Below are 12332 nucleotides of genomic sequence, written 5' to 3'. Positions count from 1 at the left end.
AGAAATATTTTAATGTATTTTTTAGAATTGCACCATGGGAGAGTTTAATAAATGTCTCTAATTCCAAAGAATGGGTAAGTTTGTCACTGTGGAAAACATCTATCTATCTATCTATCTATCTATCTATCTATCTATATCGATCTATCTATCTATCTATCTAGAGCACATGAGCAGGGCAGGGGGAGAGAGAGAGAGACAGAGAGAGAGAGAGAGAGAGAAAGAGAGAGAGAATCTCAAGCAGGCTCCACACTCAGCACAGAGCCTGACATGGGGTTCAGTCTTATGACAGAGATCATGACCTGAGCCCAAATCAAGAGTCAGATCCTTAACCGACTGAGCCAGTCAGGCACCACAAACATTTATATTTTTAAATGTCCATATCGTATAACTATAAAATAGATGCATTTTTAAAGCAAATCATTGAAATGTATCTTTCTACAATCATATAGTTTGTAATGTTTTGGTTTTCTGGAGATCTGAATTGTACTTTTTCTTACAGCCCATGGAAAGGTGTTTCAAAGCAGGTTGCTGAAGGATGTGAAGTATAATAAAAGTGAATAAGAAGCACAAAGATGAGGCATATGAAATATCCTTAAGCATTAAATTTATATCACTAGAATATAACACCTTATTTTGCTTCTTGTACCACATCTATGTTTTTGCTGGTAGTAATCCTTTATCTTAGATGAAAAGTTCTCTACTGCATTGTGTTTTTGAAGCTCTCTCTGAAGAAACATTTATATGAACAGAAATAAAGATGGAAGGAAAGGAAGGAGGGAAGGAAGGAAGGAAGGAAGGAAGGAAGGAAGGAAGGAAGGCAGGCATGTGCAAGGGAGGAAGGTGGGAAGGAGAAAGGAAGAAGGTTTGGGACTTACTCCAAAATGTGAGCAGAAGCAGACAAAACAATCTCAGAGTAAGAGTTTAGGGAAGGGCTATAATTTCTACTTCTTGGTGGAGATTACTGGTTATTGCTCTTTAGTTACACTTGCTCAGCCCTGCCCCACCTAACTTTTTCCTGGGCCTGTATGTTTAACGTTTGAGGAAACAAATTCTAATTCTAACTCTGCTTTTAACTCTTTTTTTTTTTTATTTTTTAATGCTTTTTTATTTTTAAGAGAGAGACAGAGTGCGAGTGGGGGCGGGAGGGAGCAGAGAGAGAGGGAGACACAGAACCCAAAAGCAGGCTCCAGGCTCTGAGCTGTCAGCACAGAGCCCAACGTGGGGCTCGAACTCACAAACCATGAGATCATGACCTGAGCTGAAGTTGGACACTCAACCAACTGAGCCACCCAGGTGCCCCTGATTTTAACTCTTTAAATTGTAACTCAGCTTGTAAAGAGCTGTACATATATATTGTAGTTTTGTTCTTTGCTTGAAAATTTTAGCAGTTATGCTACATTGTGAAGTCATTCTCTTTTAGCAGTATATTCATGTAACAGCACCAACTATTACTATCTTAAAGAGATATTTGCACCCCCATGTTCATTGCAGCATTATCTGCAATACCCAAGACAAAGACACAACATGTCTCTTGACAGATGAATGAAGAAAATAGAATAAATATATATATGTATATACATACATAATACATAATAGAATATTATTTGACCGCAGAAAAGAAGGAAAGCCTGCCATTTACAAGGATGAAACTCGAGGGCATTATGCTAAGTGAAATAAGTCAGACAGAAGAAAACAAATACTATATGATACCTCCTATGGGTGGAATCTAAAAAACCAAACTCATAGAAACAGAGACCTGATTGGTAGCTGCCAGAGGCAGGGGGTTGGGGAGAGGAATAGGTGAAGGTAGTCAAAAGGATGCAAACTTCCAGCTATAAGAGGAGTAAGTTCTGGAGATATAATGTAAGGCACGCTGACTATAATTAACAACACTATCATATTTTTAGAAATTGCTAAAAGAGTAAATTTAAAAGTTCTCACCATACACACAACCAAAAATGTAACTATGTGAGATGACAGATGTGTTAACTAACCTTATTGTGGTAATCATTTTGCAGTGTATATATATGCATATATTGTACACCTTAAACTTATACACTGTCATATGTCAATTATTCAGTAAAACTGGGGGAGGGGTGCCTGGGTGGCTCAGGGGTTGAGCGATGGACTTCGGCTCAGGTCATGATCTTGCAGTTTGTGAGTTTGAGCCCCGCATCGGGCTCTGTGCTGACAGCTCAGAGCCTGGAGCCTGTTTCGGATTCTGTGTCTCCCTCTCTCTGCCCCTTCCCTGCTCATGCTCTGTCTCTCTCTGTCTCTCAAAAATGAATAAACATTAAAAAAAATTTTTAAATAAGATAAAACTGGGGGAAAGGGGGAAAACATTCATGTCCGTTAGTTGAAGATAATAATATACGTTCATGAATTTCTCTAAATATTTTGTATTCATTCCATTTTTTCTTTCCTTTTCATGTTTTCAAGGAGGGAAGATTGATGTAAATAACCTGGATCCTGTTTTAGAAGCCATGGAGGTCAAGCTGACAGAAAAGGAACTGAATCTGTTAAAGGATCTTCTGCGTGGTGAGCATTATAGAAAACACTGTGATTTTAAACAGATGTTGTGCTTGCGGGATTAATTTTGACTGTTTGGAAGGTTTAAATTATTTGTTGCCTGAAGGCATTTGAATAGCTTGCAGAAGAACTCAGGGGGGAAAAAGGCTGGGTTTTTTTTTTTTTTTTTAGTTTTTTTTTTTTAATGTTTATTTATTTTTGAGAGAGACTGAGACAGAATGTGAGTAGGGGAGGGGCAGAGAGGGAGACACACAACCCGAAGCAGGTTCCAGGCTCCAAGCTGTCAGCACAGAGCCCAATGCCCAGGAACCATGAGATCATGACCTGAGCTGAAGCTGATGCTCAACTGACTGAGCCACCCAGGTGCCCCAAAGGCTGTTCATTTTTGTTGCTTTAAAACCTCTCATCTATTTCTTTATACAGCTTGGACTAGGGGTGGATGCTAGTGAGAAGGGGAGGGATTTTTGTTGTCTGGTTTTACAAAAATAGGATCTGCAATGTGGTGTTTGTTTGTTTGTTTGTTTGTTTGTTTGTTTGTTTTCCCGCTGATCCATATATCACTGCCATTCACACCATGGTGCAGAACATCATCCATGAGAGGCTCCACTCCTCACTGCCAAGGCCATTGTGTGTACCTGCCAAATACAGTCCTCTCTGTGTTCTGACCATTGAGCCGGATGGCTTATTCGCTTATAAAAGAATATGAAGATTTGACAGCAACTAAGTGCACCTGTCATTGACACAGGGTTCTCAAAACTAAAACCTAGAAATGCCACACACCTGTCTGTGCCTTCAGGAGAAAGCTCCATGTGTCAAATCTTGATAATGCAGTATGTCCCGTGTAAAGAGGAGCCTGTGTAGATTGGCACATTCTGAGGAATCTGTCAGTGTAAAGTGGTAACATCTGCCTTTTTTATTTACAAATGTAAATGAAATGTAATTATTCAGCCATTCCTCATTTCTCTATTCATAGATATTGAGATGCTTTCTTTTCTGGTCACTATAACAAAGAAAGTTAACAGAAAAATATGTATAGTATTACAATTGTTAAAAAATATATGTAATACACTTTATAAACATAAGAAAGTTCTGGAAGGCTATACACAAAACTGTTAGTAATAGGAGAGGTACTGAAGCTGAGGAGAGGTAAAAGAAGGGACATTTACCTTTTCTTAAACGCTCTTTTTTTTTTTTAGTCTGTTACACAAAGTATGTTTTAAATTCTACTTTTTTAAGCTTAATTTATTTTGTTTTTAATTTAAGATGAATACATGGGGTGTCTGGGTGGCTCAGTTGGTTAAGCGTCCAACTTCGGCTCAGGTCATGATCTCACGGTTTGTGAGTTTGAGCCCTGCATCAGGCTCTGTGGTGACAGCTCAGAGCCTGAAGCCTGCTTCGGATGCTGTGTCTGTCTCTCTTTCTGCCCCTCCCCTGCTCACATTCTGTGTGTGTGTGTGTGTGTGTGTGTGTGTGTGTGTGTGTGTGTGTCTCAAAAATAAATAAACATTAAAAAATTTTTTAAAAAGATGTATACAAATGGTGTGGTAAAATGACAGGATTTTGGCTGTGTTTTTATCTACCAATTAGGTTCAGCAGATCACTAAACTGACCACTTAAGTAACTACTTCCTATCAAACATCCCTCACTGCTTAACACTGGTCTCTACCTGCCCATTGCATCAACATGTGGTAACACAAGAGAACAATCCTAACGAATACTGAGAGATACATAATTTAAAAAGTGAGGAAAGTAAGATTGAAGGATTACTCAAATCACACAAAGCCACTAACGAATGTGGACTTGGCAGAGTTAGAACATTTAATAATTGAAGAAGAAAAATTGTACGTGAATAATATGTACATGAATAATATGATAGGGCATTCAACATACAGTGTTTTTAATTTCAAAAGATTTTAAAGGACCTCTTGGAACAAAGTCAATCTTTTGGTAAAGGTTATTTTTATATGTCTCATTTCAAAGTTCAAAAGCTGTGGAGTACAATAACCTAATTTGCTCAGAAAAAAATCACATCCCAACACACTTGTAACAGTCGCCATTGAATTCATTGTTTCTTCTAAGAATCATTGAATAGTTATAACCTGAATTTTCTTAAATATTAGGTGAAATAAACTTTGACAGTTTTCATCTTTATTATTTAATAAAACCATTTAAGATCTTTTTTTTTTCATTATTTATTATTAAATCTTGGTCCTCATTGCTAATGAATTATTTTCCTTGGTCATCTTCTGGAACCATAAATCTTAGATTTAAAAAAAAAACCTCCTGTCCTGTGTATCTTTTTTCTGAGTCCATGTTATTGTTCTTCTCTGATTAAACTTTGTCTTACAGGCTCTAAGAAAGTTGATCTGCAAAAACTGATGGAAAAAGTAGAAGCTGTTACAGGTGAGGAAAAAGTTACCAAATACATATGATTCTGATTCTTTACACATATTTTATATTCTTCCCTGTTACTTTATATTCCTTTTAAATTATGATATTTTGGGGCACCTGGGTAGCTCAGTCAGTTAATGTCTGACTCTTGATTTTGGTTCAGGTCATGATCTCATGGTTCGTGAGATCAAGCCCCGCATCCAGCTCTGCACGGAGCCTGCTTGGGATTCTCTCTGTCCCTTTCTCTCTGCCCCTCCCCTGCTTACTCTCTCTCAAAATAAATAAGCATTAAAAATAATAGTAAATAAATTAGGCATAATTTTTAATAAACTGATTTCCTGGACTTTGGTTTTTCAGGGTTTTCTTTTTTTTTTAAGTTTTTCTTTAAATTCTAGTTAGTTATCATATAGTGTTATATTGGTTTCAGGAGTAGAATTTAGTGATTCATCACTTATGTAACACCCAGTGCTCATCATAACAAGTGCCCCCCTTAATACCCATCACCCATTTAGCCCATCCCTTGCCCACCTCAGTTCGTTCTCCATCAACCCTCAGTTTGTTCTCTATAGTTAAGAGTTTGCCTCCCTCTCCCTTTTTTTTCTCCTTCCCCTATGTTCATCTGTTTTGTTTCTTAAATTCCACATATGACTGAAATCAGAAAGTATTTGTCTTTCTCCGGTTTGTCAATGCTTTAACAACAAAACATAGTGCCATATTTTGTTAGGCCCTATAATCGCATTTTTTCCAGATTTTTACTAAAAACATATTAGTGGGATAAAAAGAGACTAAAGTTTTATTACCTACTAGTAATCTCCCACAACAGAATATTATGAAATGCATTACTCTGCACTCTGTTATTTTGTCTCTATTATTACTAAAGTTATGGAAATAAACACTTTAATATTTTACCATAACTACAGTCAAACAGGACACATTTGACTTTATTATGGATTGAGTAATTGGTGCTAATAATTAAACAGTAATAAGAGATTTCATTATTATTTAGAATAATTAGATGGTTCTTTAAAATCTCACATGTTACCATTTCTGTCCTTTTAAAGGAGAGGAAATTGATGTCAATGACATGGAAACAGTTCTAGGAAACATGGGAATAGAACTCACAGATAAAGAACTCTCACAACTGGTGAAAAATCTGCCAGTTGATAGTGAGTATTTAAATAAAAATGTAGTCATACAGGGAAGTGTATTGTTAACTTGTGAAAACTTGTAAAATTGTCTCTATCTTATTGCTTGTCAGAAATAATTTTATGATTTATGTTACATAATTTTAAATGACTATTATATGTTAAAATTTTCTCTGTGCCAAATTTATCTTTAGTTTGAGAAGTAACCATTGTATCATCATGACTCCTATCATCAGGATTCAGTTATATTACTTATAACTTTTGAGTCTGTCAAGAGATGTAAAATTTAATCCAGAATAAATGAGAAAAAGAGAAAGGAGTGATCTAATAGGGGAAAATGAAAATATCACAAAAGAAAAGTAAAAGATATTTTTCAGAATGGCAGAATATCAGTATCCCCATCCCTTACAATTTCATTATTTGCCACTAAATCAGAAAATTTCTAAGGCAGTTCACAAAAGATGTCTTACTGAAATTGCTGATTTCTTACTAGAGAGTAATGAAATTCCACATTGCTCTTCTGTGATCTCAATAGTCCTTTTCCTTACAGATGGAAAGGTCTATCAAAGAAGGTTGCTGGATGGTATAAAGTTTCTTAAAGGTAAGGGAGAAACTTAACAAAACACAAATCAGTCTGAGATCATCACGTTTGGCATTTAGACTAATTCCTTGTGATTAAATTGTCAACTCTGCCACTTAACACATTATTATATACTTTTGTTTCTTTTGTGGATGATCGTGTTCTTTAGGAGATTATCTTTTATGTTGTAACTTGGAAAGAATTCCTATGCTTTCTCGGGATTTTTCAAACTTTGACAGAAGTAGAAATTATCAGAGCCCAGACTACATAGCAAAAGTAAAGGGAAAATTAGCACCTCTTCAGTTAGTTTATTCAGCAACAAAAGACTACTAATCTGACATTTAGACCAAGAGAGCAGGAGAGTGCTAGAAAGTCTCCAAGAAACTGAAAGAACATGGGACTGAATAGATAGACAGGGAGCAGGCCAGGAGAAAGGTCATGTCTAAGCAAGGTTCCAAATACCACCTTCATGATTTCTGCCAAATCCACACACTATTTGTACTACTATTAATATTTTCACTGATACCGATTTACTTTTTACTTAAATTTTAAACAATTTTAAATGGTAATGGAAAAACAGCATGCCTTAACATAACTAGACATTAATTGTAAAAACGAACACAATGAAAATGAGACAATAGTGGTTAGAAAAGCTGGAATTGTTATCACCCTACTAGAATTCTCTGAGAAGTCATTCTGTCACCTTTCAGTTTTTATACTGAGCATGCTTATATTAAGATTAAAATTAAAACAATAAACTCAAACTCGAACTCTTTTTATTGACTCTGTCCTCCTGTAAAGATCTCATCAGACTTTGGTTTTTTGGAGGAACATGATAACCATAATCCTCTGGAGGTCAGGGTTTATCCCACATTTTAGGGACATTAACTGTTACCTGTATACTTCTTTTTCCATAAGGAGGGAAGATTGATTCCAGTAAAGTGGATGAAGTTTTGGGAGCTATGGGCATGGACCTCACTGAAAAGGAGCTTAAAGACATAATGCAAAATCTGCCAGTTAATGGTGAGCATTTTGGATGCCACTGAACACTCCAGAAAAACTACTTTTGTAAGCCTATTTATAACAATCATTCAAAATGCTTGTTTGACATCAAGAAGGCATTCTGAAAAGCTTGGGGAAAAAAACTCAGGTCCAAAGAAAGAACGCATCCTGTCTGTCGCTGGTTTCACACGCACACTAGAGAAAGATTTCAAGATAACTCGACTTTTTCACTCAACCTTACCTTTTTTTCCCTACAGAGTAAGGGAGAATTGATAGGTATTGCTCAAATTACAATTGAGCTCTTTGGTCACATTTGCTAATGCGTGACATCAGTATTTATAAAAAGGGTACTTAGTATAGCTGTGGCTATCTGTAATGTTGTTGTTATTTTTCTTTGTTAATATGGCCAGAGTATCCCTGCACTACATGGCTGCCATCTCAGTGTCTGTCTGTGTCTCACCTTCACATGGGTCCTATGGGGAAAAGTCTATTGCAGGCAACTTAAAACAGTTCTTCTCTAAATCTGTAGCCGAGTGAAGTCACAGAAGTCACAGAGCCTCCCTTCCACCAAATGCTGTTACTGAAGCAATCACAAGACCCTGCCCAGATTCAGTCTAAGCTTTTGGTGGGAGATGTATCAGTCACACTGTAATAAGATCGTGTGGGGTGGGAAATCTATGTCTCAGCCATCCTTGAAACATATGTTCCGCCACAGCTCCTTTTACTCAGCATACGTGTTTTAGATTCATCTCTGGTGTTGTCTGTGTCAGTGATTTGTTTTGGTGTGAGTTAAGACGGTGGAGCAGCATGGGGACCCTGAGCTTGCCTCATCCCTGAAGCGCAGCTAGATCAGCACCAAACCATGTCAAACACCTAGGAAACTGAGCTGAGGATCAACACAACAATCTGCATAACTTGAGCCACAGAACTCAGCAGGTACACAGTGTGGAGAGGTGGACTGGGGGAGAGAAAAGCCACGGAGGGTAGGGAGCTGTTTTTGCTGAGAGAGGACAGAGAAAAGAGAGGAAGAGAGCGCGGTCCATCACGGTCATGGAAGAACAACACTTCCCTGAAAGTAGCTGGAGAGAAAGAGAAAGAGTGAAAACACTCTCAGGGGACTGAACAAGAAATCTGCCCCCCAAAATCTATTGATGGGAAGAAAGGAGAGGGTGTCAGTACCACCAGGATTCTATAAACAGTGGAGCACAGAGCCTGAAGTTCTGGAGGTCAGTGCCTGGTGGTGCTCTGGTGAGGAAGTAGGGCAAATCCCCAGGGGCAGGTAGTGGGGTTTGTCGGGTCCTTGTGCCAATAGGGAGAAGCAGTTCTCCTACTTGGGGTGCATTTGGTAGAGGCCATATGGCCTCCCCATGGGCAAAAGTCCCCGCAGACCCCAGAGAGCAGCCACATTTGCTGGTATTGGACGTCAGAGTGCAATGAAACCTGGAACCGGCTGTGTGTTGTGGTTTGCCACAATCCCTGACCCTCTGCCACTGCACGATTGTGCAAATGTCTTCTGGGGCAAGTCAGCACCTGGCCATTGCTCAGCAAGACTCTCCCCCAGAGTTGGCACCAGTCCCAGCCTCAGGGGTCTCTCAAGTGTCTGGGGTTTTGAAACACAGCCCCATCTGAGATAAACTCTAGAGGGAGGTGCCACCTGGCAGGTGGACATCTTGGACACAGACCGGGTAGGGACAGGGAGTCGAGGAAGGCCTGAGACAAAGGAGGGGTGCTTGATTGTGTCAGTGAAAGCACAAAGTTCCAATGCCAGAGACTAGGGAGCTGGGCGAAGCCACCTCTCCCTTGCACGCACATGCTCACCACACTGATCCACCCCAGCAAGCTAAGCAGCGCCACCTAGTGGAGAACAGACTGTTACACCAAGCCCCACCCAACTGCGCTTCCAGGCACATCTCCTAGAAGACCAGCACAAGTCACTCCACCTGTTTAGTGTACGGACTAAAGAAGACTTCATAGTTCCAGTTCTAAGGGAAACTGGATATAACTTCATTCAGGTTTCATTCCACCTGATGGTTCATTTATTTCTTCATTTCCTTTCCTTCTGTTTTTGCTTAAATTGTTTTCTGTTTTTCCTCTTTCTTGGATACAGAGAGAGAAAATTTTATTTTTATTTTTTATACCTTATTCTTTATTTTTAAAAATACTTTCTTCCATTTTATTTTCTTTAATTTTATTCTATTATATAAATTTTCTTACCTTTTTTTCCCCCTTTTCTTCTCCTTTCTTGCCTCTATTCTATCAAGCTTCTTTTAAGAAGCAGACCAAAACACATATAAGATCTAGCTTCCTTCATTTGATATTTTGTCTTCAATTTTTTAATTTTTATTTTTTATTTAATTAATTTTTCTTCCTCTAAAATGACGAAGCGAAGGAATTCACCCCAAAAGAAAGAACAAGAAGAAATGACAGCCAAGGGCTTAATCAACACAGATATAAGCCAGATGTCTGATGTAGAATTTAGAACCATGATAATAAAAACACTAGCTGGTGTTGAAAAAGTAGAGAATCCCTTTCTGCAGAGATAAAAGAAGTAAAATCTAGTCAGGACATAATTAAAAATGCTATAACTGAGATGCAATCTCAAATGGTTGCCACAGCGGCAAAAATGGATGAAGCGGAGAAGCAAATAGCGATATAGAAGACAAAATTATGGAGAATAATGAAGCAGAAAAAAAAGAGAGAAATATAGGCAAAAGAGCATGATACAAGACTTAGAGAACTCAGTGACTTATTAAAAAGGAATAACATCTGAATCATAGGAGTCCCAGAAGATGAAAAGAGGGGAAAGGGGCAGAAGGTTTATGTGAGCAAATTATAGCAGAAAACTTTCCTAATCTGGGGAAGGACACAGACATCAAGATCCAAGAAGCACAGAAAACTCCCATTAGATCAACAAAAACGGACCATCAACAAAGCATGTCATAGTAAAATTCACAAAATACACAGACAAGGAAATAATTGTGAAAGCAGCAAGGGGGAAAAAAGTTGTAGATCTATAAGGGAAGACAGATCAGATTCACAGCAGACCTATCCACAGAAAATTGGCAGGCAAGAAAGGAGTGGCAGGATATATTCAACATGCTGAATAGGAAAAATACACAGCAAAGAATTATTTATCCAGCAAGGCTGTCATGCAAAATAGAAGGAGAGAGAAAGGGTTTCCCAGACAAACATAACTAAAGGAGTTTGTGACCACTAAACCAGCCCTGCAAGAAATTTTAAGGGGGCTCTTTGGAGAAAAGATAAAACAAAAAAAGACCAAAAGCAACAAAGAATGGAAAGGACCAGAGATTATCACCAGAAACACCAACTCTACAGGCAACACGATGGCTCTAAATTCATATCTTTCAGTACTCACTCTAAATATCAATGGACTAAACACTCCAATCAAAAGACATAGGGTATCAGAATGGATAAGAAAAAAGATCCTTCTATATGCTGTTTATAAGAGACTCATTTTAGACCTAAACACACTGACAGATTGAAAGTAAGGGAATGGAGAACCATCTATCATGCTAATGGTCATCAAAAGAAAGTTGGAGTAGACATACTTATATCAGACAAACTAGATTTTAAAATAAACACCATAACAAGAGATGAAGAAGGTCATTATATCGTAATTAAGGAGTCTGTCCACCAAGAAGATCTAACAGTTGTAAATATTTGTGTCACCAACGTTTCCACCCAAATATGTAAATCAATCACAAACATAAATTCATTGATAATAATACCGTAATAGTAAGAGACTTCAACACCCCACTTACAACAATGGACATATCACGTCAGCAGAAAATCAACAAGGAACCTATGGCTTTGAATGACACACTGGACTGAATGGACTTAACAGATATATTCAGAACTTTTCATCCTAAAGCAGCAGAATACACATTCTTCTCGAGTGCACATGGATCATTCTCCAGAGTAGATCACATGCTGGGACACAAATCAGCTTTCAATGAGTACAGAAAGATCAAAATCATACCTTGCATGATTTCACACAATGCTATGAAACTCAGAATCACCTAAAAGAAAAAATTTGGAAAGACCATGAATACTTGGAGATTAAAGAACATCCTACTAAAGAATGAATGGGTTAACCAGGAATTTAAAGAGGAAATTAAAAAGTACATGGAAGCCGATGAAAATGAAAACACGACAGTCTAAAACCTCTGGGACGGAGCAAAGGCAGTCACTTGAGGGAAATATATGGCAATCCAGGCCTTCCTAAAGAAGGAAGGAAGGTCTCAAATGCACAACCTAACGTTACACCTAAAAGAGCTGGGAAAAGAACAGCAAAAACAAACAAACAAAAACAAAAACAAAAAAATGAAAAAAAAAACCCTAAACCAGCAGAAAAATGGAGATAATAAAGATTAGAGCAGAAATCAATGATATTGAAATAGAAAAAAACAGTAGAACAGATCAATGAATTTAAAAGAATTAACAAAATGGATAAAACTCTAGCCAGACTGATCAAAAAGAAAAAGGAGAGTACCCAAATAAATTAAATCATGAATGAAAGAGAAGAGACCACAATCAACACTGCAGAAATACAAGCAATAATAAGAATATCATGAGCAATTACATGCCAACAATTTGGGCAATCTGGAAGAAATGGACAAACTCCTAGAAACAAATAAACTACCAAAACTGAAGCAGGAAGAAAA

The 12332-nt window shown here is 37.7% G+C and overlaps 1 protein-coding gene across 1 annotated transcript in view; it reads left to right on the top strand.

Moving 5' to 3' along the window:
- The window catches only part of LOC123602928, a 111420-nt gene that overhangs the window by 42839 nt on the left and 56249 nt on the right, over positions 1 to 12332 (top strand). Inside the window, exons 9-14 of the mRNA XM_045487245.1 lie at positions 500 to 553; positions 2440 to 2538; positions 4879 to 4932; positions 5982 to 6086; positions 6616 to 6666; positions 7564 to 7668. Of these exons, the coding sequence (XP_045343201.1) occupies positions 500 to 553; positions 2440 to 2538; positions 4879 to 4932; positions 5982 to 6086; positions 6616 to 6666; positions 7564 to 7668 (468 nt within the window). The remainder of the gene's footprint in view (positions 1 to 499; positions 554 to 2439; positions 2539 to 4878; positions 4933 to 5981; positions 6087 to 6615; positions 6667 to 7563; positions 7669 to 12332) is intronic.

The sequence above is a fragment of the Leopardus geoffroyi genome, chromosome E1 (genome assembly GCF_018350155.1).
Source record: "Leopardus geoffroyi isolate Oge1 chromosome E1, O.geoffroyi_Oge1_pat1.0, whole genome shotgun sequence".
NCBI lineage: Eukaryota > Metazoa > Chordata > Mammalia > Carnivora > Felidae > Leopardus > Leopardus geoffroyi.
This window is presented reverse-complemented; position numbering and strand designations above follow the sequence as displayed.